This window comes from Onychostruthus taczanowskii, unplaced genomic scaffold, assembly GCF_017590055.1.
Source record: "Onychostruthus taczanowskii isolate IOZ18803 unplaced genomic scaffold, ASM1759005v1 scaffold12, whole genome shotgun sequence".
In the NCBI taxonomy this organism is placed as follows: Eukaryota; Metazoa; Chordata; class Aves; order Passeriformes; family Passeridae; genus Onychostruthus; species Onychostruthus taczanowskii.
This window is the reverse complement of record NW_024498351.1, coordinates 361,582-388,605: the sequence shown is the minus strand read 5'-3', so window position 1 is coordinate 388,605 and position 27,024 is coordinate 361,582. Positions and strand designations below refer to the sequence as shown.

At 40.0% G+C, this 27,024-nt stretch overlaps 1 protein-coding gene across 2 annotated transcripts in view; it reads left to right on the top strand.

The window, feature by feature from the left end:
- The first annotated feature begins 384 nt into the window (after nt 1-384).
- The window catches only part of DKK2 (dickkopf WNT signaling pathway inhibitor 2), a 45,129-nt gene continuing 18,489 nt past the window's right edge, over nt 385-27,024 (top strand). The window contains exons 1-2 of one of the 2 annotated variants that reach the window (XM_041395844.1): nt 385-455; nt 4,696-4,904. In XM_041395844.1, the coding sequence (XP_041251778.1) occupies nt 407-455; nt 4,696-4,904 (258 nt within the window). In that variant the 5' untranslated portion in view covers nt 385-406. Of the gene's footprint in view, nt 456-4,103; nt 4,905-27,024 lie in introns of those variants that run through there. The other variant, XM_041395843.1, reaches the window with a different exon arrangement.

The following is a 27,024-nucleotide window of genomic DNA, read 5'->3' as shown; positions in this document are numbered from 1 at the left end:
GGTTTAGAAATAAACACAATCTCTGTGGTGTGCCTCCTTTCCATGGGTGCAAGTGAGACAGATGAAAAACCCTATGTTTCTTGCAGAAAGCATGCTAGTTTAGCTCCAAAGAGATACAAATGCAGACTTCTGTATTGCAATAAATGTGGTTTTTATAATGAAAGGAGAGCTGAGCGCTTGTGGCCCGCTGATGTAGTTCTCAGTGTTTGCACTGGAGGTCTCACTGGCATTTAATGAGCGTGGCCCTCTTGGCTGTCAGGCTGCTGTGCCTGGGTTGTAACCAGCTCAGCCTCGGTCTCCTTCTGCCTACTGGAATTGTTCAGGAAGAAACAGCAGTTAATGTGGAGCATACCCAGAGCCGAGGGATAAGTCCCACTTCTGGAGGATCCCAGGAAGATTTGTGGTTATGTATGCAGTGGTCAGGAGCAGATTCAGTCCCTGCAGGATGGCACTTGGTGAGAGATTTCTCATGACATTCTCTGTATGATGTAGAATTTGCCATTTATTGTGTTTTTTTGGAGTAGTGCTGTTTCCATTATTCTGTGTGGTTACCTGCAAAGTGTCCTTTTGGGCACAAAATACTGAATTGCTCTGGGTGGTTTGACTGACCACACACAAAGTATGTGGGCCTTAGCTTCTCCAGAATAGGCATCAAAGTTAGTGGGAACTTAGAGGGAGACTGTGTTTCTGCATGACCTGCTGTGTGACAACCTCTGCTTAGTGCACTCCATGCACTTGGTTCTCTGGTAGAGGAGCCCCATGGAGAAACACAATGTGCCCCATGGCATTTTAATGTTTTACAAGTTCTTGGTGTTTCTCAAAACCGAAGTTGCAGTGGCACAGTCATAAATCTGAAAAACAGATATGCTTTTTGTTATTTTTGCCTCAATACTGTCTTATTTAAGTGGATATTGTGAAATAAGTCTGTGTACAGACTCTGAGGTGCATCAGGGCTGCTGAAGTTAGGAGCACAGGTAATTTACACATCAGTTTGGAAGTCTGTGTTTGACTGGTTTGAGGTACAAAAGGCAAGGCTTGAATGCTAGTTAAAATTAGGGGGGGAAAAAAACAAAACAAAAAACTCCCCATCAAACTACCAAATAGCTTGTTTCTCTACAAGTATTTCTCTACAAGTACAAGCTTTTGTTAAGGAAGAAAAACAAAAGCTCCTCCCTAACACGGATTTAGTGTCCTGCCAATCTACTTCTGCTTTCTGTGGTCTTGAGCATCCTGTTGGTCTGGCAGCAGCTGCCCTGCAGTGAAGTGGGTTGTTCTTCCCACTGACAGACAGAGGGAAATGTCTGTCAGGCTAATAAAGCAATACCTCTTCCCAGTTCCTCAGAGATGCTGCAAAATATCTTCCCTACAGAGCAGCGAGCCACAAGATAGGTCTTGCCCTGTTGTAAAGTTACCCATTTCCAATCCCACTAAATTTAAATCAATGCCTGGAAACTTAGTTAAATACAATGATGAACTTCATACTTCAGTGAATCAAGACTGATTGATAAAATGAGTTTGGGGCACCTGTTCTGAGATAGCTGAAAAGCTTTGATTGTTCCTTCCCATTGTTCTTCTAATTTCTAAGTGTTCTGGATATACAAGGACTTTGTTATTTACATCTAAAGACTTTTAATGTGGCTTGTGTTTTTCATTTATTAATGTAAGTAAAAATTTTAATAAGGTATTAATAGACAGATATTTAATTAATTTAGAGTCTACTTACTATCTGATCCTTTAGATGCTGTGCGCCTCTTTTAATACCACCCATGTCCATTTATTTCAAGAAGAGCTGTATGATATTTGCACGAGGTCATTGTATTGTGTTTTTAATGGCATGAATTCTCTTTGCATATCTCATCAAATTATTTTGCTCTCTTTATAATCTTCCCTTGTTCCAAGAAACTCTGGTGGATAATACTCTACCACTGACTTAAAAATTTGTGTTCCTTCCTGGGTAAGAGAAACGAAAGTGAGATAAGAATTTTCCATGACATTACCTATTAGAGCTTTTCCTGTGGGCATGGATAGCTGTTTGCTTTTGGGTTGGGAGGGCTGAAGCACCACGAGGCCTGGGTGTCAAAGCCAAGTCAAAAACAATCAAAAAAAGACTGGCTATGTCTCTTTCCTGTGAAGTAGCAAATTCCTTTCTGATTTTTCAGAAACATTTCCTTAAAAATGTCTTCAGGCATTACCGAGGATTAAGTCAGAAAGGTAATTTTAGTTTATTTGAAGTTGCACAAAGATAGAAAAAAAGGAAATGCTGTGAAGAAGACAAACTTGAGAGGTTTTTTTTCATTCTTTGCTCTTTGCCAAACTGAGTAAAAAAAAAAAAATTTGAACCTAAGTTTTTGAAATTAAGTCTAATAAATTTCTTTCAGTTTCAAACCAGGAAACACAAACTCATCTGAAGTCAGAGTAAGTGACATACTCTGTAGAAGAGTTTAAAACTCAGTCTTGGCACTGACATGTCATTTCAGTTGATACTTAAAAAAAAATAGTGATCCCCTAAAGTAAGAGGTCATTTGATAAGGAAGATAAAATATCCAAAAAGCTGCCCCAGGAGATGGATTTAAATTCTCTCAAACAATTCTAAGGTTTGAGCTGTGGATAAAGATACAAATTACTCCATTCTTCACAAGGTGCTCTGTTTTTTATATAGCCCATGAGGTTAGGACGCATTGCTAGCAGTCACATGACTCTAGCTAGACAACATTTGACAAACCTTATCCAAGGTGGTGTGGTTCCTGGGGCATTCCTGCAGAGAGCTCCCAAGTCTCCAGGAGCAAAGGAGCAGCAGCACTGGAGGCCAAAACGGTGCCTGACTCCTTTCTGTTTTTTTCTTGCCTTGGCAAGTGCCGTTTGCACAGCAGTTAATTTAGAATAAATGAAATTTCAAAGTGCGCATTTCTTGTTCTCCCCCTTCTGCTATGTAAAGGGCTACAGTAAGAGGAAATGATTGATAGATTAGAGGAGGGACCCTCCAGAAGAGGGGAAAAGCATGAAAATTCTCTCCATTGTTCCCAGACAAGGTATTGTTCATACAAGAACATGTGGGATGGCAAGAACGCTGTTCCCCTCACCATCTTTTGTTCCCTCCACCCCCCTTTCACATGTCCAGGGGAAGGACAAGAGCTTGTAGCTGCTCCATGGCAGTAACTGAGTGCCTCATGATGATGTTCTCTGCTTCGTTCTAGAGCTTTTGCAGGGAGAAGTTAAGAGCTGTACTGTTCTGCTAATTTTATGCTCTGTATACCTTCTGTTTCTGAAACGTGCTGTTTTGGTGCTGCAGCGAGATGATGTGTTGGATGGTGTGGGTGTAGTTCGTAGCACTGAGGGTTTTATTACAGTCATGCCAAGGAAATGGAGAAGGTGGACACGAAGAAAGTGTCTTGGGTTGATGTTGGCACTGCGGTATGAGAAGGGTCAGGTGCGGAAGAGTGCAGCGCAGCCTTCTCGGCTGGACGTGCCCTTAGCCTGGACCCCGCTGGCTCGGCGGCAGGCTCGGCAGGAATCGCTTGGCGCCCCGCGCCCTCCCGGCTCTGCGTGTGACGGGCTTTGCGCGTCCCAGCGCTCCGGGCAGCTGGGGCACCTCGACACGCGTGGCAGTGCGGCAGCCCGGTGTCGGGGAGGGGGCACGGCGGGGCTGAGCCCCCGAGAGGGACTGGGCCCGGCAGGAGCCGCAGCCGGGAGCGGGGCACGCCCGGCCCGGGCTGACCCCGCCGCAGAGAGGGGGAACCCGCCAGGCTGGGGGGAAGGGGGGAACGGAAGGCGCTGCGCGGCATGTCCCTCCCGGGGATGGCGATTGCGGGCTGCGGAGGGGTCAGCGAGAGGCTTCGAGACCACCGAGTGCGAGGGGCAGCGGCGCAGGAAGCCCGACGGGGGCTCTGCCTCCCCTCCCGGGTCCCGGCGCTGCCGCCGCGAGTGGGGCCGGTCCCGGGGCTGCTCCGCCGCCGGATGCCCAGAACCCCTCGCCCCGCACCGGCCGGGCTGCAGGAGGAGGAGGAGAGGAGGAGGAGGAGGAAGAGTAGGAGGAGACCGAGCGCTTTCACTCCTGCTGACTGCTGAGGCAAAAGGCAGAAAAAGGAGGAGGGGAATAAAAAGTAAAGAGGGGGGAGAGAGAGTGAAAGAAAACTAAGCCCAGCTTTTGCCGGTGCTGCTTGGATTGGATCTGGTTTGAGTTTCCTCTCTGCTGGCTTGAGCAGCAAGAGAAGGAGGAGTGGGGGAAGTAACTCGCTCACTCTTCCTCTGAAGCTTTAGCAAACGTGCTGGTGCCTGTGCTGGCGGGGAGCTGCCCGGGTGCAGTTCCTTCGCAGCATATTGCTCTCACTGCCTGGACTGCTCGAGGACTTGGAGGAAAAAGACATTACAGACCTGACAGTTGCTCACTGCCTATAGACTTGTCTTTTTTTTTTTTTAATTTTTTTTTTTATTTTTTCTTAGGGGACTCTTTTTTAAAAGTATTTTTCTCCCGTGTCTCAGAACAGCAGTTCCTTGAGTGGCTTTGAAATCCATTGCTTCCTTATCAACTTCGGGAGATATTTTTAAAAACTTTTCCCCCCCTCTCTAGTGTTTTCATAGCCAAAAAAAAAAAAAAAAAGAAAAAAGAAAAAAAGGAGAAAAAAGATAATCCTTTTGGGGGAGGGGAGATGATCGTGCTGATGTGGAATAAGTGCTCCTGCTGTCTCCTCTTACTAGCCGCGGTCCTGATCGTGGAGAGCTCCCAGCTAGACAGCTCCAGCTCCAAGGTGAACTCCATCAAGTCCACCCTGATGGGGGAGGCTCCAACTCAGGCAACCAACAGATCTGCAGGCATCCACCAGGGACTGATGCTTGCTAGCAGTAAGAAGGGCAAAATGCTAGAGCAGATGGGAAAACCTCCCAAGCACTATCATCGGCAAGGAGAGGTAGGACATGGCTTCATTGCTCGAGTGTCTGTCCGTGTGCTGTATGTAAATAATTGCTAGTCTTCCCCCTCATATTGTTTTAGAGCTTTAATATGCTAAATTAATTAATTTCCTTCATTGGGTTTGCCTGGGACAATATAATCTTGTAATGGGTGTTAAGTACTGTGCAACTGGGAGGTTTAAACCATTCATTTTTTTCTGTAGGGTTAATAACTGATGGAAGAAAGAGCAACCTAAAAATCTATCATCTTCAGCATTTCTTTTTTTTGACTCCTTCAAAAGGTTGCCAGAAGCAAAGGAAGAAATTTCTTGTTAACTCTCAAGACAGTAAATGAGTTGAATTTGAATAGGTGAGGAAAATTTGAACATGAAGTAGAAATTCACAGCAGTGTAACAAACTTGATTTTAGAAATCACACCTGGCAAGGTGATCTCTGGTATCTTTATCCTTGGTGAGAATAAAAAAGCATGCTATCCCTGTGGTATACTTTAAGGTACAGTCCTTTGTTTAATAAGACAGAAAGCAAATTCTAGGTTCCTTGTCCAGAATATGCTCCAGTGATTGTGGAAGTTTTGTTTGGTTGTGAGAGTTTGAATGTAAAGAATATAGAAAATGTTATAGGAAAAAAAAAAAAAGGTTAAGGGGAAAAAACCCCAACACTCTGACTTGCTTGCGCAGTCTTCTTTCCTCTCTACCCTACCTGGAAACTTATTTTCTGATAGAAAATAATCTTCATTCACTGTCTTTGCGCTAAACTATAAAGCAGCATTTTAAGTCATCAGTCCTGTTCTTCCCTCTCAAGTCTTAACCTGGATGGTATGAATGTTGCGTGTTGTGATGTCGAAAGAGGTAGACTTCTTCAGAAAATGTAGATTTTATTGGGTATTATTAGTATCTCTAAATACAGCTGCTTTTCATAAGCAACAGTGTAGCAGCTAGAAAGCTGCCAACATTCAGCACTAAAAAGGCAAAATACTCAATGCCTGAAGGGTCTGTACTTGCCTAAATTTTCCTTATACCAGCAGAGAAGCTGAAAGTTCAAGTAATCCACTGAAATTTCTAAAGTGATTAACATCAGCTTCCTAATAATTAAATGCTGTAATTTGGTTTTGTGTGCAGGCATAGTAACAGTAGTGGTAGTTTTGGTTTTTGTGTGTGAGAAATTTCCAAGCTTTCTTTCCCTAGCCACTCAACTGCTTTATAATTTACTCAGAATTTGGTTGCCTCTCCTTACCTCTAAGCAAAGTTTAGCAAGAGATGCTGTGATGAAGTTTCATATTACTAAAGTACTGTGCTCTTCTCTAGTTCACATTTTACTAATTACAGTTGCATTACTATGTTGAATCACCTTGAGGAGATAGAGGTGCCCAATGCACCTTCTTATATGTTCTCCTTGGATTTTCTTTTGTTTTCAATGTATTCACAAAATGTCCAAATACAGGTCCTATTTTCCCACTGAGTGTTAGCAGTCTCATGAGTTTTGTGAGTTTCTGCTGCCCAGCTTTTGCCTTTTGGAGAAGTCTTGCCACCTTCCCCTGTGTACAACGTCCTCAGCGCTTCACTGTGTATTCAGCTCAATGTTGAGAATAGTTGATTATAATTCACCCAGTTCCTGAAAAACAATTTGTGCTACCTACTGGTTGTATTTGCAAGATTTGCCCCTAATGTGCCAGCCTGGACTGCTATTTCTGTGTACTTCTAGTTACTGTCATGAACCCAACAGGCACATCTCAAGTGAAAGACAGCACTGTAAGTATCTGTAGCGGTAGAAGAGACGTCATGCATATTTTCATGTTTGTAGCATAAGCAAAGACCCCCAGAGAATTGGTGGCTGTGACTCCCAGGGAGTGAAGCCCGACCTCCCATCAAGGGCTGTCAGCACTGAATTTACCCTCTCTCCCTGAGATTCTGTCCTCAAGTCCTGCATGGCCTCACACAGATGTCTGTGAAAATGACACAGATTTGCTCCCAATAATTCTAGATGATACTTTTGGCCTTCTGCCTGAAGCAACACAGTTAATGCAGAATTGCAATAAAAAGAAGAAAAAAAAAAAGGGGAAAATACAAGGAAAAGAAAATGAAAGAGAGGAAAGAAAAAAAGGAAAAGAAAAAAAGTAATGAAAAGACAAAAGAAAAAAGAGAAGAAAAGAGAAAAATGGGCTCTTTTCTGAAAATGTTTTCTCTTTGGTGATACTTCCAGCTGTAGGGCTGGTAAGCCACTGCGTTTTTTAACAGCGGTGTCACGCATATCAACCAATTAAGACATTTCATAATCTTTTTTAAAGTACTCTCTTACTAGGTTAGTGCTTAATTTGTTTAGATTATGGGACTTTGCACTGAAGTTTACCATGCCACTTGCAAAAGAGCAGGCATATGCATTTCTTTCTAAAACAATCTGTTGAATTAGTGGAATTTGTAATGTCTCAAAAGTAAGAGTATCTTTTATATCTTGGCAACATTAGATGGTGAGTTGAGTGTCTTGTTTACAACTAGGAAATAGTTTATTAAGGACCAAGGATATGCATATTAAAGAAAAATCAATAGAATTTTGCTGTTTGAAGTCTGCGAGCTGTGCTTTCAGGTCTGGACATACGTGTGATGGAAATCACCAAATCTGATGAAAGGACCATCAGCCTACAACTTATTTGCTTTTCAATTATGTTAATTCTCAGGACTTGGAGCAACTTGGGAGTGTTTAATCAGCAATAAATCAGCCGATACAATAGTTGATGGCTTATCTGGAGTGTTGATGTTTTTCAGCTGGTAGTTACAGTGCTTCTGCCCAGAAAGGGAAGATCCAGCGCTCTTTTGTCAGGCAAAGTTCCAGTTTAAATTAATGAAAATACTCACATGAGCAAAGCAAGTTGATCCAGCTTGCAGAGAGACTGGCGGGGCAAATGTGGATTTTAGTAAGACTTAACATTTTTATGTCTTTCTGAGGAATATTATTTATTTTCTGGTCTTATTCCCTTTACTGCCTTGGATCAGCAGAGAATGAGAAGCACTGATGTGCTAAATCGGTGAGATTTCATTCTCTTCACTGTTCTTTACTGTCACTGCTGCTTTTCCTTTTCTACAAACTGTTAATGTTTCCCCAATTTCACAGAGAATCAGAAAGTGTCTACAGCATTTGCACAAGGGAAATTCTTGCTCAAAATCAGTATTGTAAGTGCATGCTAATCTAGGTTGCTTTTGGGGGTGGGGTGGGGGGGATTGGGTGTCAGTATTATATACTGTCAGCTATTTATTTCCTCTCAAAACATGATTTAAAGAAATGCTTCTAGGGATATCCAACACCTCAGTTCAGTGACCTGTCTGTGAAAGTGTTCTGGATATATTCCCACTCTAGGAAAATATGATACAGTGAACAGGGTCATAATTGACAGTGAAGATTGATTAGTTTTTCTGTGTGTTAGCTATAGCTTCCACTATGTTTGGGCAAAGTCTCCTGCATGAGTGCTGTAGCTCAACTATAGAGAGGTAACCTGAAAAAAAAATAGGACATACTGTGTGATGCTTGAAAGGCATGGCCATTTCATGGATTCCTCGTTGATGATTTTGTAGCTTCTTTAATTTGCTTCATCATCTTTAAACTTCTTGCCTCTGGGTTTTAGTCCCCTCTCTCCTCTGAGATGTGTCCCCTGTGTCAGTGCTGGGGTTTGCACACCTTCACACTCAATCACCTTTAATGATCTGGTAGGCTGTGACCTACCAAGCTTTATTTCCAGCTATTTTCCTTCTTTAATCTATGGGTGCTGTTATCTTCTTCCCTTCCCACCTCCTGGCCACAAGCTGTCGTTTCAGCTCCTTCCCTAGCAAAATGTGTCTCTCATTCCCTTTGTCCCTTTGCTGCTGCATAGCTGTTTGGATTTGTGCTTCCCATTGAGACATTCCCTTCCCCATGAACATGGTGGGAGCAGTAGCAATGAAGGGAAGAACTGGGACATCCAGTAGAGGGAACTGACACATCTGTGGGGCTGACTAAGAGATAATAAGATCTGGAAAAGGGAGTGAAAAGCTGGGACAAGTTTTAGTGCTGCAGAGGCACAACCGACAGCTGTCAGATAGCCTTAGTATTCCAAATGCACTTGGTTTAATGTTAAGATGTGTTTATTTTTTTTAAATTCTCTTGCAGTTTGAGCTAAGATGTTCAAGGCCACAGAAGCCAAACCAAAGAGGCATTTATTCAAATGACTAATTTGATACTGATCTCATACCTATTAATGCGTGGACGTACATGTGTTTCTTGGACAGGACATAGTTACCCACAAGGACTTGCTAGAAAATGTTTGGATGATGCTTTGTAGCAAGTAAAACAGCATGAGATGTAGTAATTGAATGCAGTGCCCTGACAATGTTACAATAAAATGTACCAAAGACACCAAAAATGTAACCACAATATCTTAAATAGCTAGTGACCAAGACAGTAAAAATTATTTCTCCATGGGATTAAAAATAAATTAATTAAAATAGCTAGAAATTACATCCAGCAATAGCTGACTTTTATTTATTTTTTTAATTAAAAAAAATACAGAATTGCTAAATCTGCAGAGGCCACCAGAGGATTAATTCTTTGCTCTTGCTGTTTGGTGTTAGAAATCTGGGTGACATACTCGTTTACTGGCAGCAGTCTTGCTAAATAACCTACTGGCTTCCCTCTTAACTGCAAAAAATGGGGGGCAGAGTATTATCTCCTTCCTGGGCCATGCTTGGTGTGCCCTTCAAATTGTTATTATTAACTGATGTCATAATATAGATCAAAAGCTCCTATAAAGTAGCTTTACTACGAGTATTTCCTATTAGCTTTGCAACAATACCTAGAAAATTTCTAGAACTCTGGTGTACTGCTGGGTGTGCAAGTACTTAGGAAGAGTCAGTTTCTGTATGGAAAGTCTGTCAGAGCTTAATGACAACACAGAAGATGATGAAGCATGATTACATTTTCCCCTCAGAAAAGTGAGTCTGATTAACTCATTATGTTTGATTAACTGATGCTTTGCAGATGCAAATAGAGCACAAGTTTAATTTTGATCTTAATTATCTCAACACCGGATGTCTCTTGCAAGCACTTCGTATCTCATGGCTTGTCAATAGAGCCTTTGGTCCTTTTACACTTGTACTTACAAATGCCTCACCCTGAAAATGTCGTTCAAGAGGAATTTAGCTCTGCAGAGGAGGAGCCACATGAAGCTTCTGCTTCTGTTTGGTTTTCCAGCACGGCTTCCCTCACCAGGTTTTGTATATCTGCTTATTTTTTTAAGTATATCCAAACAAGTTTTAGGTATGTGTAAAAATGTTAATTTGGAGAACGGGTTCAAAACAGAGAGCTCCCCCCCCTGCATGTGCTTGCCAAGGTCACTACCAAGTTCATGCCACCGCCTGTGTGCACACACTGGTTGTGGCTGGCAGGAATCAGGGAGTGGTGGGACACACCTGGAGCCAGCAGCCCCTGCTTGGTCCATCATTGCCACGGGGCTTGTCACCATGTCCTGTGGAGCTTCGTGTTGGTTTTGGCACCACAGTCATGAAATGTCTATGATGGATTTAAGGAGCTGGAGTTTGTATGACACCACAGACATGGTGGAGAAAGCTAAAAGCCACCATTCTGCTCTTCCTGCACTGGTAAAATTCCAAGTGTATTAAGAATTTTATATTTACTCTTTTTTTTAGTGAACTGAAGATAATTATTTTGAAATCTTTGTCTTTTACTGCTGTGTTCTAGGTGGTGTTTCTGGTACTTTTAGGTTGAAACCTATAGGAAGCTTCTATGAGCTTCATATCCATGGATGTGAAAGGCCAATACAAAAGCCAAGAAGATCAGAAGGTTTGCTTTGCTACTATTTTAAAATGAATTTTTCCTGCAAAAGTTTTTATTTTCATTAGAGATCACAAACTTCATTTCGTCTTTTTTTTCACCAAGTGTAGGATGTGCACTGGCAGTGTGTGTCCCCAAACCATCACTTTTCTTCAGTCTAACTTTTTTCCTTTTTTGGCTGAAGGTCAAATTTATTCTAACGGAAATTGTAATGAACATCAAGCAATTTTCAAATTGTAATGAAATGTGGAAATAGATGATTTATGGTATTTCCAAGCTAATTGCAGAATCCTTTTCTCTAGAATGGGCTACAGAATGTGGTGTTAGAGGGCGAGTGAGATGGCTTAAAAGGATACATATGTTCATACTAAAGGACAGCATAATACTAAATCACAGCAATCTTCAAATAAAATAATGAGTTTTGTTCATCTTGGTAACAGTTTTCTGGGGATAGGCCTCAAATCCATCTATAATTTATACATTTTTGTTCACACAAACAGAACTTGAGCTATGAAAATAAATGGAATACAAACACAGAGTGGGAACATGGAGTTCACTCATTCAGCAGCTATTTCATTCTTACTAACGGAAAGAGCAGAGCAATGCTACAAAAAAGAAAAAAAAACTTAAAAGTTGTTGGGTTTCCCCCCCTCAAAGCACATAAGCACACGGTTCAGCCCCTTGGGACTTTCTTAAAGCTAAGCTTTGATATGATTGAATTTTCATATGCATAGTAATGAATCTTTGAGACATGCATGTTGCACATGTGTAGTGCAAATGGCACTGGTTTAGCATTTTTAGCAGTAAGCAAAGGCAGACTGCTCTGCACATGCTTGGGAATGAGGTGTTGCTTCACTCTGCAAGCCCTCTGCCTCATTCTCTGTGCATCATGTAAGTGTGAACCAGGCTGTGCATGCTTTTAAAAGCATATTTATCGGTCCAGTGAATGAGAGGACAGGGTTCAGTTCTACGTGTTTTGGCAGCTTGCCTCGAGTAAAGCAGTGACTTGCTGTCAGCATGATCTCCTCTCTGCAATCTGAAATGACTGCAGTGGAGATCTCTTAAAGGAACTGCGAACACAATACATTGATGTTGCAGCAGGAAACTTTTATTCTTGGAATCTCATTCTTAACTGGAACAGCATCAGGGAAAGTAGTGCATCTGGTGGGGGAAGTTCTCCTTTACTTTTCCTTTTGCGCAGAGCAAGATAGCTTCCCAAACCCCAAAACCCCATTTTTGGGGTTTTTTTACTATATGTTCCTAAAGAAAATGGTGCACCTCTTCTTGGCAGTCTGAAAAGATACTAAACTGGACATTCTGCTGTGGCATGACCTGTCAGGATTAGTACATACTGCAGTGTACTTGCCATATTTCTTTGTTTCTTTTCTTTTGGCTTGAAAATGAGAACACAGAGCCTTCCCACCCAGTTTGTTGTGGACTCAGGATTCTCTTTTCTACTCAAAAAATAAAAGTTTGTGTTTCTTTCTGTCTTCTGGGGTTTTAGATTGCCCACACAGAGGCTGAGCTAGGAGTCTTTCACTCTCCCTAGGAGTACTGAGTGCGTACTTCCTTTCTTTTTCCAAACATCATCTCCCTGTCATTCTTCAGGGGTGAGGGAAGACAGGACGTATCAAATGGTCATGTTTTACCAGACCTGTCATTCTTAAATTTCAGTTTATCATCCACTGAGGTAGCAATAATGACACCATCTGGCTCACATAACCAACCACTCTGTGTGAACTGAACACTATGGGGTTGCCCAGTGAGACTGAAAGTTGTTACTCCCAACAAAGCTAAATTTCCATTTGTATATTATTCATAACCAATTCATGTGGTAGGGTGAGAGAGCGTGGGTGTAGGTTAGAATTCAGGAATGGAAACTTTGGGAACCAAGGAAGGACCATGAAAACAGGAGGTTGCCATCCTCTCTCCATACTTTCTCCATAAGGAGCCAAATGTTGGTGTTGCCTCATGTCATCTTACAGGCAAAGAGAAAAACTGCATGGGCTTAGAAGTCTGCTTTATAGTTTGGTGGTAGTATTAAACTGCTTAGTGCATACAATGTTTTTGTAATTGTTTAAATAAATACAGAGTTTTTAAAATGCTCTTCAGGAATGCTTGTAAACTTCTGTGCTTGGATTTGTCCTCATTGCTATCTTCCAGACATCCCACTCCTCGCCAGGAAAATGGCTTTTTAACAAGGAGAATACTCTGGAAATTACTTTCTGAGAGGGTCCTGGCCACAGCAGCTGCAACAAATTGCCACTGAACTTCAGTCCCAATTGTTTTTTATTGCTAAAAGGATAAGTGACCAAGTGAATACTTGTATTATAGCTTCACGACAGTTTATTAAGTATCGAATTGTAGTGTGTGATCTTGTCTAACCAGAAGATTAAGGTTTTCCTGTGGAGAAAAATTTCTCTCAGACTTTGTACCGATGCTTAGGCTGCAAGAGGGTGAGAAAGTCCTGCCAGTCCCAAACTGTTCTGTGGTTAGGCTGGCTTAGGGTTTTCATCTGCTGGGGCTGCTCAGTGATGTCAGCACAAGCAGAGCTGTAACAGCATGAGGCAGCTGAGAAGTCAAGGCACCGCAGCCCATTGCATGTTGGTCCACCTCCTGCTGAGGAAACAAGTCCATGGGGGGGCATTTCCTGAGCAAGAGGGTTTTGAGTAGCAGCACAGCTTCAGCATAGCTCAGATTATGCTAAGTGGGAAGCATTTTGGGCATGATTTTCCAATTAAGCAACACAGAGCCCAGGAAGGTCAATAAAGGATGGAACAAAATCTTGAGATGGTACAGGAAGCATGCTTGTGTCTTTGAGAAGGATTGGCCACCTGGAAAGGAGTTGCAGGTCTGCTTGTCCTCCCCTCAGCCTCTCTGCTCAAACTTTGAGGATCCCTCCTTCCCCAGACATGCTGGCCTCACTGTCACTGCTGTAGCTTTGGGGCTTGGGTTTGGTTTTGTCCAATGCATTTTAAAGGATGATGCCTTTTCTTGAGCACTATCCTCTCAAGTTATCAGTGAAGAATAGATAAGAAAATCTTTATTTCAGGCACACATGTGCACTGCAGGTGTGAAGGGAACTCTTAAACTGTTTATGAGTGCACAAAGCCTCATGAACAAAGAGGGCAGAAAAGAATGTTGTCATTTTAAGGAAAAATATGTTTTAGGGCCCTGTTAAAAAATAAAGCCAAAACAGAACAGCAAATGGGCTGCAGATTGTCTGTGTAAGAGGGATTAGCACCCTGAAAATCTCTGATAGGCTTGTGCCACAGATAGTCCCAGTCAGCCTAGATGCCATTTGACAATGGAGTGGGTATCCACTGTCAGGCTCTTGTCTTGGAGAGTTACCCACAAAATCCTCTTCGATAGGCATACACAGGTGAGTAGGATAGCACTGCTTTAACTATGTTTTAAAGGTTTTAGATTACTAGAAGTCAATGGAGACATTGCATGAAAGGTGTGATAGTGGGGTGTGAGTTCCAGATCTGGGTGCCCTCGTCACTTTTACGCTTGGTGGGGTTGAAGTCTGTCTTACTGTTAAGGGTCAGAAGAGTCAAGGATGGCTAAAATGAGAGAAAACACATTACTTTCTTTAACAGCCATGTGAGGATATCTTAATTTGTTTGGAACAGCTTTCAGGTACACTGAGGGTAGCATCCATAATGGTGGTGACAATTCAGTACCCAAACAAAAGTGATGTAACTCGCTTCCCTCCAGCAGTATTTTCCAGCAGATGCACCAAAAAAATTTGGCCATAGACTCAAGTTCATGCTGCCGGAAATGCTACACTTCAGCTCTTTGCTCTGCAAAATATGCTGCTTTATTGCCCTTCGTATCCAAGAAGTGTCACACACTTCTGCACAGAAAGCCATCTCAAAGGTTTGGCCCTGTTTACTGACAGGATGAGTCTGAAATGTATTTATGTACCTAACTCCCTGAATGTTTTCAGTGGGAATTAGGTTCTTCATGCATTTAGGAATGTAGTCGTGGTCTTTTCCATGCACAAGAGAAATTCAGAGGAAGTTGTCTGTCTGAGACTCAGTGCAAGGCATGCTCAGGGACAAGGACCTCTCTTTTCATTCATCACCTAGTCCAATTTTGATCATCAGAATAATTTTGTATAATTATTACTACAGAAAAGTTTAATCAGAATACTTTATGCAGTTCCCTCAATGATGAAATAATTATATAAAAAATCATTTATAGGTTGTATCTAATGTAGCAGACATGGTTACACCAGCCCTTCTCTCTGGGTTATAGTTTTCATCCAGAGTTACTTTTTTCTTAAACCAGCATATCTTTTTTTTTTTTTTTTTGTCCTGTAAAACTGGACATGGATGCAGAGATGTTGCAAGGAGAGCTGTAGTGCTTGTCTTTAATGAGCTTCTTCCTGACCCACCCTGTGTAAAGCAGTTGACACATCATGTGTTGTGCAGCTGGGACGGCTACCCTGGCACATATCTCTGATATGTGAACGTTTTGACTTTGGCCTTTTGGACGCACTGGTCCCATGCTGTTCTCCAGAGTCATGTTTAAGTCATTTCCCAGATACTGTGGATATAGGGCTGGTAGGAGCAAAAGCTGCAGTGGAATTCACGAGTACAGATTTAGCTGATTCTGTGAAAACAGGTTGCGCAACACAGACTGACAGTTTCTGGATTTCATTTTCTCTCTTTCCTTGGTTTGACCTCCAGCGCTCCTTCTGTCAGCTGGTCAGTATTTGGTTCTGAAACTGTAGAGTTTGTGCGTTTTGTGTGTATGTGTGAATGGTTGGGGGTTTTTTTGTTTCAGTTTTTTGTGGGGTTGTTTTAATTTTGCAATGTGGCCCTTTAAATTTGCATTGTACCCCTTGATCAAAGGGCAGGCCAGTTTCTGTGAGACAGCAGCTCGGAGGACTTGAAAAGTGCTGATGTGGTGCAAGGGTGAAATTCACACTGCTGAACAGTCTGAGCAGACAAGAGCAGCCATGGAAAAAGTTCATGCCCTGTCAGTGGAACAGTGCACATCTCTGTCCCTGTAGTATGGGGGCTCGGCTGCTCCTGATGCTCCTGACTCTACTGGAAGTGTTGGTTCTTGTATGCTTTGACCATTTGTTAGTAAAATGGTCACTGCTTTTACTTTTGATCCCCTTCTGCCCTAAATGATCCTATTGTTGGGAAATCAATTTAAAGAGTAGCTACTAGAGAACATTTTGTGAACATTTGATCAAAATCAAATTACGCCATCTTTGCTCTTCAAATACTTGTGCCAATGGAGCTATAGCTCAAGTAAAAAAACTTTAAAGAAACGGATATGCCAAGTTATTACCCATTCCATAACTGATTTGAATAACTGATAATTAATCAAAAATAAACAGGATTAAACTGCCACATTTCACTATACAGGGAGGCTATGAGCAAAGCTTCACATAAACCTTTCAGGACTGATACTGTTCAATTTATTGGCAAGTGTTCTGGAAAATGGGCACAGAAAGTTTTACAAAAAATTTATTCACAACAGTAAAAACTTCAGTGGGCCACAGAGCTGCAGTAAATGCCAGTATACTGACCACCTGAGAGATAAATGCCATGGGTAAAATTCCATTTCTAATAGTGTAAATCAATACAATATGGCACCATGTGATGGCAATTTGGCACATAAGTGATAACCTGTAATTTAGAATAAATGTAGCTATCTTTCATGATGAAGCAGCAGCAGAGAGACAAAAATTAAATAGTAAGAACATATTTAAAAAAGCCAAGTGGAGTATCAGGAAGTGAAAAAAAAAAACAAAGCAGAGGGCATTTTTAAACTGGTTCTAATCTTGTGGTGCTGTGTAACTGTTAAAATATATAAAAGCAGTCAGGATTAAATGGAGAAGGGATGATTATAACACCAGAACTGCTTAAACACAGGAGAAAGTAAATAGAATGCAAAGACCTAGTTTGGAAAAGGGATGCCCATGGGAGAACAGGATGGAGAGAAATAAAGTACTGAAGAGTCAGAGGAAGGTGAGTGGGGAGCAATCACTCATGTTTGCTGTAAAAGAAGAGCCAAGAGCAGACAGTGTGAAATTATCAGACAGCCAGGAACTACTTTTTCATGTTGTGGAGCTCATTGCCACATGACGCTGTGAGAGCAATGTGTGGGAACTGCTCCCATGGAGAGGAGACAGGCATAGAGAGGAGAGATGGCACTGGTGGGTACTGGACTTCCAGCCTCAGATGTGTCTAAGTGGCTGTTGGCTGAAGCTGGGAGAATGCAACTGGGAGAAGTCCTTCTGTGCTTGCCTGTAATCTTATTCCTCTGAGCATTTGCATCTAGCTGGATGCTGGGCTGGCCACTTTTCTCTGATAGGTTATAGCAACTTTTATGTACTTATGCAGTTTTTTTCTTTATCAGTATCATAAGTGGCCCTGCTTGTTGCCTTAATTTATCAGGAAACTTAAGCATATCTGGTTCAATGTAAGCATTTGTGTTTTGTGTACTTCTGTTAGGATGTGCATATACAAATATTGTACAAAAACTTAACTAATGAGCTGAACCCAATCCTTGGGTCTATGACAGTGGACACTGATTTTCTTATCCTCTCCAATGCCCATGGACATCAGTGTTAACAGTGCCATTGTGGCTTCGTTATCCACATTTTTAGTCAAAATGTTAAATAGTCCAAAGAGATTGCTGCAGCAAATGGAAAACATGACTGTAATGAAAAGGAAATGGAAAAAAGAAGAAAGAGGCGAAGAGGCTTAGAACAGATTTACAAAGTATGTAGGATACATAAGTCAGAGGAGACTTTTCAAAGATTTTTGCTAAAATTTAATCAGCTACAGAAGTAAATACTTTCCAAAAAGGCTAAGATTTTCAAGTCGTTCGTTAATCAGAATAAAGATTTTTGGGATTTGGGGAGGAGGGGGTGTGTGTCTTTTTGCTTTTCTTTTTAATTTCCTCAAGAATTTTGCTAATGAGTAAATCCTTCCCTTACAAATTATCATTATATACAGGGCTGAGTATCTTCAAATTTTTGAAAAGTCCAATGTTTCCCAAGTTGTTACAGTTTTGATGGAAACTACTCTGATGCCAGGGAAGTACAGGGTGGGTTGGCTCTGTCTACAAATAGACAAAAAAAGCTGAGGACAAAGAACAACTCAAGATTACGGTCAAGCTCCAATAATCTCCTGTTTTATCTTTGAAGTCAATTTGACCAGAGATTTTAGGAGCCTAAATAGAATTCACAGTGTTAAAAGTGCTGGTATGTGTATATTTGTGTGCATGTCTTTCCCTGATTTCACCAGATCCTTCTCTGCATCAGGCAACAGTTGGAGTTCAAAAAATAGTGTGTTCCCTCTGTTGTTTTCCCCTTGCAGCAGTCTCTGGTCATCATCTCTGGCTTAATGAGTATTGATAGTATTAAAAATTTTTTTTAAACCCTCCTTTGATCTTCCACCTGCAAACTCCAAAAGAGCTAAAAGCCATGGTTAACACACATGTTTAAATACTTTGGCGTTCAAACTTGGATTCCAACCATCCAGGTTCAGTAAAAAACTTGGCAGAACTGCTGCCTCTCCACTGTGCTTGACAGCAAGGTGTGATATCTTGTGACCAGTTGATTGATGTGAAGGTACTTGGTGCATTTATGACTAGTGCAGTACATGAATTTTAGTAGATGAGACCAAGTCCAGTCTGCTCCCTTCTCTAAAGCAGATGTGGAAAGGTTCTTGCTATCCTAAACTTGTCTGACTGTTAAAATCTCTGACACCTTTTTTGCTGGTGAAAAAAAATCCCAGCTAATGAGGTGTGTATTTGTTCATTCTGCTGTTTTTGTGCATATGGTGTATTAGCTGTCTGAGCGGAGTGTTTTCAATGGCTGTGTGAAATAGTATTTTATAGGGCCACAAATACTATAGTATTTTATAGTATTATATGGGGCCACAAATGCTTTGTTGGTTGGACTTCAAGCATAATACTTGGTTGGCTCAGTCATCAGTTATGCTAAATTTCTGGGGCATTGATTCCAAAAGCCTGTCAGTGTATGCCATCTGAATTTCTCCATCAGTAAAGTGTTCCTCTTTGAAAAAAATATATGATATTTTAAGGAACTAAAAGCGCTTGGAAGATGATAACATAGATGACCAATCCAAACATTTACACAATGGGGAGTACTTTTAGAGGAGAGAAACACAGAAGAAGTTAAATGTTTAGAAGTTTAATAGGAAGTGCACAGGTTGAATATGACCCTGTTCAAGTCAATATGCTTTTAAACAGTAGTTTTTCTAAACATACCTTGGAATAGTTTTAATATTTTAAATATGCATACCTAACATAAAAATTCTTGGAAAAAATAATCTGTTTTTTTTTCTGTTTAGTTCAATGTAAAAAAACGCATGCCATTTTCACAATTGGTACAGATTCTAAGCAGAACCATATCATAATTTATTGCAGAAAGGAAGAATATTTGTTTTGAGAACCTACATTTGCTCTTGAATCAGCAGGTTATGCTGCATTCATTTCATATCCTTTTCAGCTTTCATGCTCTCTCATCCATCTCTTTATGATATTATATTAAACTCTTGAGTGTATAGAAATTTAGGTTCCCAGGACTCTGAGTTAGAATGGAACTCAATTCATCTGACAGACTTTGGAAACTGGGACTGTAATTCCCAGTTCATTTAGATACTTAATGATCATTCAGTCTTCTGTCTGTGTTTCTACTTGCTCACTCACTTTTTACACAGTAGGAGTCAGTCAGTCTTCAGATCAGAAGCATATGGTACCCCTCCAGCAGACAAACATTTTCCACCAACATTTTGAAGAGAATGAAAATCTAAATAAATAACCCCCAAGGCTGAAAACAGCCTATTCACCAAACAGCAATTCCACAGGAAAAATAAATGTTCAGCAAAGTGATCTTTCATTTGAAAATTGGATCCAGACTCTACAAACCGAGAAGGGCGAGCAACTGTGTCGTATGTGGCGCAATGCAGTTTGTCTGCAAAGTGTGCTGCCACAAGGTACTGATGTTCTGCTTACTGGGAAAAGCAACCTGGGCAAAAGTTAAACTGTTTGTTTGTCAGCAAACTGTTAAAATCATGGTACCGTGGATGTTGTCCCTCATGAATTATAAATGGTTAGTGTGTGTGGATCATCCACCAGCTAGTTCAGAATGACGCAATTCAGAACAGATTCATCTTTTAACGCTTTGTTTTGAAAAGTGTAGATTTTTGTTCTTTGAAGAAAGATGGTAAAATCATTATGTCTGAAAGGCAAACAAAAGTTAGTCTTTTAGAAGGTCAGATACATAGTTCCATGTTTATCTTTTGCTCTAATATTGTAGTTTCTTGGTACATTAATCAATGCTGCCTTGGTTTTTTTTTTTTTTGTAAGGAATTCACTTCTTCCATGGAGCTACCTTTAGTACCAGTAGTAGTAGTAGTATCTGATTGAGAATAGAGGGAGGAAAAGTAGTATAAGGACTTAAGGGCCAGTTATCCTGTCAAAATGCAGTATTATAACTCAGCTGCCTCTTCAAGCAGCAATGTGAAGTGGAAATCTAAGGGTTCTTTTCTGAAAAGAAAAATCACCGTAAGCTATCATAACTTAGAAAATGTAATTTTTCCTGAATTGCACTGATGTTTTTTTCACCTCTGCAAGTCTGTGATACTTATAAGAGCTAAATCTAGTATCTTTGTGCTTCAGGTTAAGGTGAATTTGTTCTTAAATTGATTTAGCAAGTGATCAGTCAGAAAAAGATTTTAAGAAGGCAACTAAAGATTTCTACCTTTAAAATACTTACAAAATTTTAGCCAAGGACAAAATTTTCAGGGTGGTATAGTAAAGACAATATTTGTCATTTTCCTTCTGTGGAAATAATTTGCAATATCCTTCTGACAGCACATGCTAATTTGATATTTTTTATATTATATATGACATATATCTGTACATATATGCATATAGACTAAGACCATTTATCACATGTGGATTAAGCAGGAAGTTTAAAATTTACTTTCTGGGGGTTTTTGCTGATTTTGTGTTTTTATTAGAGCTGGTTTTGCAATCTCTAGTATCAGGAAAAGGGAAAACACATAAAAGTACAAGAATTATTGATAAAGACCAGTTTTTTGATTCTTTATTGATAAAGATTCAGTGTGGGAAAAATCTTTAAAGAAATTAGGTATTTTGAAAACTAAATTATTTATGATTTTAAAATTAATGATTCAGTCCTACTAAATGCTCAAAGCATAGCAAATTTCCTTTTCTAAATAGTTTTGAAGGTGAGGTTGGAGTTTGGAAATAAAGTAAAATTATTATAAAACAGGTTGCTTTAAAAATGACATAATGTGCTTTCATATGTATTGTTTTCCAAAGTTTAAATTTAGTCAGTTCACAAACAGGATGGAATTATTCTATCTCTTGGAGATTAAACCTGTTCTGAGATCAGTCTGTGCACTTTTTCTGGTTCACTCATTACAAACAGTAATAATTTTGTGATTGCTTTTTGGTCAAGAACTTTGCTGTTTATGAACATGCTAGAGAAGATTACTGTCTGGATTCAGGTTAATAGGTGTGATAAATGAGTGGAAATGTTTACTGTGTTAAGGAAATTCAGAAAATGGCTGATTTCAGATGGATCTTTTGGCACAATTTAACATTATCCCTTACTTCAGCAACCTGATTTCAGGTGGAAAGACTAACTAAGACATTTGTAGCACAAAACTAGCGTTTCTCTGGTTAAAGAAGCATTATGGAAGCATAAACTAAAATTTCTACTTGAAGGGACTGCTTTGACTCAGATCCCCCACCAAAAATAACCACATTAATAATACATGTAAGATTGGTCTCATATAGATGTGCAAGAAATGTGAATTGTCAAGTGCAATCTGATTCCTTGGTACTACTTGTCATATTCCTGTGAAAATTAGTGGGAAATTACAAATTTCTACCAACAGCAAATCTGGCCCCTATTTTTTATATAAAATAACTCTACATTATTTTAATTCCTATCATTTTAAACCACAATGGCACAAAAAAAAAAAAGACCCAAACCTGCATTAATTCTTTCCTCTTGTAAGTGTGCATCTTGGCTTATCTGACAATAGTTAGGAATGCCAGCCAGCCTTCCATGTCTGTTTTTATAAAGTTGTGTGTCAGTCAAAACTGCCCTACAAATATGTATTGTCTTTGTCCTACCCCTCAGCTTCAGAGCCATGTTTTTAAACAAGGCTATAAGAGTTGTTTTCTTGTATAGATAAATCTGTTAGCTGGTGTTTCTGTCTTGTGTTTATCACGGAAACTCGTTGGAAATCTCAGTCATATCAAATTATTTCTAAACCACTTCCTATTTGGTAAGGTAAGATGGGATTGATAAAACAAAGAAGTGTTCATTTGACGTGTGGTTTTGTGACTCACTGGGTAAAACTATTTATGCTATGTGATTCCAGTAGGTTTTCAAACAACATCAAGGAGATATTTATTGGCACCGCTGTTTTTGTGGCACCGAGAAAAGAATAAATAAGTGTAAGGGAACAGCTGTTTGAAGTTCTTCTAGGAGAATTTAAATGCCATATTTTCCAACAATGTGAATGAGTCTGCATTTGAATGCTAAACCAGAAAGGTTTATAGTGCATATGGTACCTATTTGAATTTTTTAAATGTCTAATTTCTGCTGTGGAAATGGAGGCCAGCTTGAGTTATTTATTGTGGGATGCAGAAGGAAATCACGACCCTTTGCAGGGACACGTTAGAATCCCTGCACCATTCAGCCAGTTTTCTCCTGTCACACCTACTTAAATTTTCAAAAAGAAGCTTTAATGTATTGAGTGTGCTCTGGATCTTACTAGTTCCGAGCACTTATGACAGCTTTCAGAGATTGCTGGTGGCTCCCAGTAGATTGTAATTCTAGAAACAGGAGCCTGATGCTAAGCATCACCACCTGTTCCCCATTATTTTCCTTCAGAAGAAAACAATGCAAGTATAAGATTACATACTAATGGAACTCATTTTCACTAAATAGGTACATTTGGTCACATGTTATTTGGTGGCCCATAAAAGAAAAAGAGGAAAATTGTACACTGTTTTCAAAAGGGAGAAGCAAATAAAACTTAAATTCAGAGTTTCCTAACTAGGATTGCTAAACCAAATTCTTCCATGGCAGGTATACCAATATGCAATATGTAAGTACATACAGATTGCTTGTTGGAATAACTGTGTTTTCAGTTTGATTTGTTGTCGTATCCTAAAAGGCTTTGGACTTCATTCATCTCTTTGTAAATTCCCTTTAGAGCTAGATTTGAACCTTTTTGGCATTTGCGCTGAATTCCTATTTCTGCTTTGCTTAAAACAATGCAGGTCTCATCTCTAAGGTTTCTCTACTGCCTCTCAGTAGAAAAAAATATAAGCAGATACAGCACGTTTATAATGATACTTGCAAGTAGTTGCTTGTTACATTCTGTTATAATTTGCAATACACCAGCGCGTATGTCACATGTTACATGTCTGCTATATGGTCATATGGCATATATCTAGGTAATGAAGGAATGTTTAAAATGAACTCATCACTGCTTTTCTCGCAGGTGTTAGCATGCACATGTAGGCAGTACATTTTTCAAGCATGTGTATGTCTCCCTCCCTTGGAATCCTGACCACGTCAGCATTCCTGTGGAACCTGTGATAGCCTGGCCTGCTCGGGGTACTCACCAGTCCTGCTTTTGGGTGCAGACCAGCCTCTAAATTGTATCTATATATCTGCTTCTTGGCAATTCTTGTTGCTGTTTTTCCTTTTGCTAATATCTTATTCCAGAAAAACAGCTTTTTTTTTGCCTTTTTTTTTTTTTTTAAGTTTTTTTCCTGCTTGTGTTGCTTGGTGATTCTTGTCTGAGAATCCATGTCAGACTGTTGGTAGCCTTTCAATAGTCTTGCTTCTTGCAAACTCCTCAGTAAAAGGTGGTGGGTTTTTTTGAGATAACACACCTCAACAGACGTGCTATTTCCTGATTTTGCAAATAAGGTTCAGCAGTTCATTGAATGGCAGCAAGTTAAGGGTGATTTTACCTACTTCTTGCACCTTTGGGGGGATGAGGTGTTATTAGCAGTGTTTCTTTGCTGTGTTCATACCTGGGAGACAAACCCTTTAGTCAGTAATCCCATCAAAATAAATGGGGTCATGCGTGTGGGACACTTTGTAGCTACTAAACGTAATTTTCTGGCATAGGTTTGGTGTCTGTATGAGGCAGCCAAAATGGAAGTACAGTCTCAGCCATAATTACCAATGGAAAATTCTTAGGATCAAGCCTTTGATATGGTTTATTCTCTCAGATGTGTTTGTTCTGTAGTATTGGACTGGGTTCTTAACTCTGAAACGAAGGTTTTGCACAGAGGAAGCAGAAATAGATTTATGGAGTGCTCTATAGCTGCTTTTTCTGAACGAAGTACTGCTCTAATGACATATATTCAGGGACTAGGTTTGTCTGCAAATCACATTATTTAAGCTTTTAAGAACTTCATTTCAGATGTACCAAATGGATTTTAGTGGACATTGTTAGACCGTGACATTACTCAGTACATAGATGAGTGAATGTGGTGTTTCTGAAAAACTGACAGGCATGGTCTTACCTTTCTGTGATCAAAACAAAGCATTTCTATGCCTCTTTTCAAAAGTGTGTTTAAGCTGCTTTAAAATAACTGAAAGTGAATGCTTCCAACGAGCAGAAAATTTACATTTCATAATTTTTCTTCTGTAATGTATTGATGACCAGCTCTTCAAATCTTTTATCATGAGCTAAGTCTGTAATGAGTAAATCTATTTTGAAGTTCAGTTAAACCATGGGATCACTGTGAGGACTACTCACTCACATTAGGGAGAAATTACAAAATCATGGCTTTTTAGCTTTTTGATTTACCAAATAACTTTAAAACTTCATTCTGATTTTGGCTGGGAAAGCCCCTTTGTTGGCCAAACACAAAATTTCCATTTGTTTACATCAGGTTTTTTCTCCCAGAGCAGACAACAGCAGTGCTGGATTCAACATCTAAAAGCTCTCTGGCAGGATGGGTGCCTGCACCCAGCCTGGTAAACACTGTAGCTTTACTGTTCTTCATGTAACTTGCTAATAAAAGCAGTGATCTGGGAGAGTCATGAGCAGAGTTCTGCCTAATGGAGTCTCATTTAAACTGTGGCTTGCTGCTTTTCTTTTGAACTTCTCAAAAGTCTTTCTTGAGTTACACTTGATAGGAATGATAAGGGTACTACTGCACATTCCACAGCAAATCCGTAACACACAGGGTGTTTTTCCACTTAGACGTGCGTGTATTTACATGGAAGTTGGGCCTAAGACAGAGTCTTGTTTCCAGACCAGATGTACTTTGACTTGAGGACTCTAAGATCACTAACTTTGATTTTTGGTGCATTGTAGACAACTGTAGCTTAAGCACTGGTAAAAAGCAGCTGACACTGAAAGGAAAGGAGGAGAAAAAGTCAGCAAATGTTTGTATAAATACCTGAAAGAGGTGCTGGGGAGGATTCAAGCATTTGTATTTTGCTCTTAGCATGCACACTCTACTGGCCATCACTTTATAGCCAGTGGGTCTTAGTGGTGTGACAAATTGTTTCGCTGCTGCTAATGCTGATATTTGTGCCTTCCATCTTGCTTCACTCACTGAGTTTTATAATGAAGACATTAAACTACAGCAGTGGAATAGGTCAGTGATTGCAAGGGGGTGTGTGTAGATCACCTTTGTCCTCTGTTTAAAGAAAAATGGACTAATTGCACTAGGATGAGTTTCTTCCTGTTTTTTTCCAGGTCTCATGATCAAGCATGGTAAGTCGTGTTAATACCAGATAAGGAAAAATAAGAAAATATTTGGAAAGGGATGTTTTGAAGCAGAATTATTATGTTCTCTCCGAATGTGTTAGAAAAACATCAAAATAGCAATGTAGTTGTATTTTATGTTCAAGAAATATTCTGAAGTATACACAGGCCTAACTGATAGACAGTACACATATTTCTGAGGGATTACTCAGTATCCATGCTCATGCTCTTTCACACAGTCCACCTGTAGGCTTCAGCCTGATTGCATTGGTTTAACTGAGGAAAAAAATCTCTTTTATTGAATAAACCCAGATGAATACACTTACATTAGATTAAATCTTTGAAAGTACACTATGTGCTATCTAGGGCTTGAGCTAAGTACTGAGTAATTAATACACCCTATTGTTGCAGGTCAAGATAGCCTGACACCCTCAAACCAAGAATTTTGCCTGATCTTTTATTTATACTGACAAAGTTTATCCCTCTAAAATATATTATCTCTTGGCTGTTAACCCTTTAAGATAAGCACTGACTTGCCTTTGGGCCAAGTCCTGAAGTGGCATGCTCAAGTGAGGTTCTTTTGATTAAAATGAGAATAGTGCACCAAAGTGACCAATTATGGGTTTTCAGGCAGAAAGTAGCACAAGGCTGTACCCCAGTGCCTCAGTTTAGAGAGATTCTCTGAGTAGGCAAAGTGCTGAATGCTCCTATCTCATATGAGCCTTTGAGCTGGTTTCAAGGCAAATCCACCAGATTTAGGAAAAACTCTTAATTTTTAAGCAGTGGTACTTCGTTGCTTTATGGGCTGATTTTCCTACTTGGGAGAAACTTCTTAGGACGATAGAAATTGTACCCATTTGGAGAATGAGTGGTCTGTGGAAAAGGGGTAATTTTCTGTTTTGGTTTGGGTTTTTTTTTCCCCTGTGATTTTTCACAAAATATGCAAACACTCAGGTCAATTAAGTCACTTGGCTATGCCAAGAACTGCCTAGTGGGTTTTGCAGCTCTTCCAGCAGAGCAGGTGTGTAACCACCACTGATGTAAGAGTTGGTTCAGTGCAGGTGGAGAGAGATCCTCAGGGCCAATTCCTCATCAGAGCTAAAGAGATGGCCCAAAGGGAAGCGTGCTGTCTCGTCGTTTTAGTTCCAATGTATTCTGAGCAATCCTGTCTCCTGGAGATTTAGAAGAGCAGGAAACTGAAAGGGTATTGCTTGACTTGGGAAATACCCTTCTCATGACTAAGGAAAACCACCTAGAGTTCATTACTTTTCTGTGATGAAGTACTTTTAATTCATGTCAGCCTGGTCTGTTTTTCTGCCTCCTTGTCATGCATATGGGAAAATAATCTGTTGCTCAATAGGTGAATCACACTTTGTGTACAGTAAACTATTACAAATGTACATATATCATCAGAAATATAAATATGTAAATAACATCAAGGATCCGAATAACATCACTAGTGCTAGTTGAACTACCCAAGACTTATAAATAGTTTTATCTTTCTAACTATTTTTTTTTT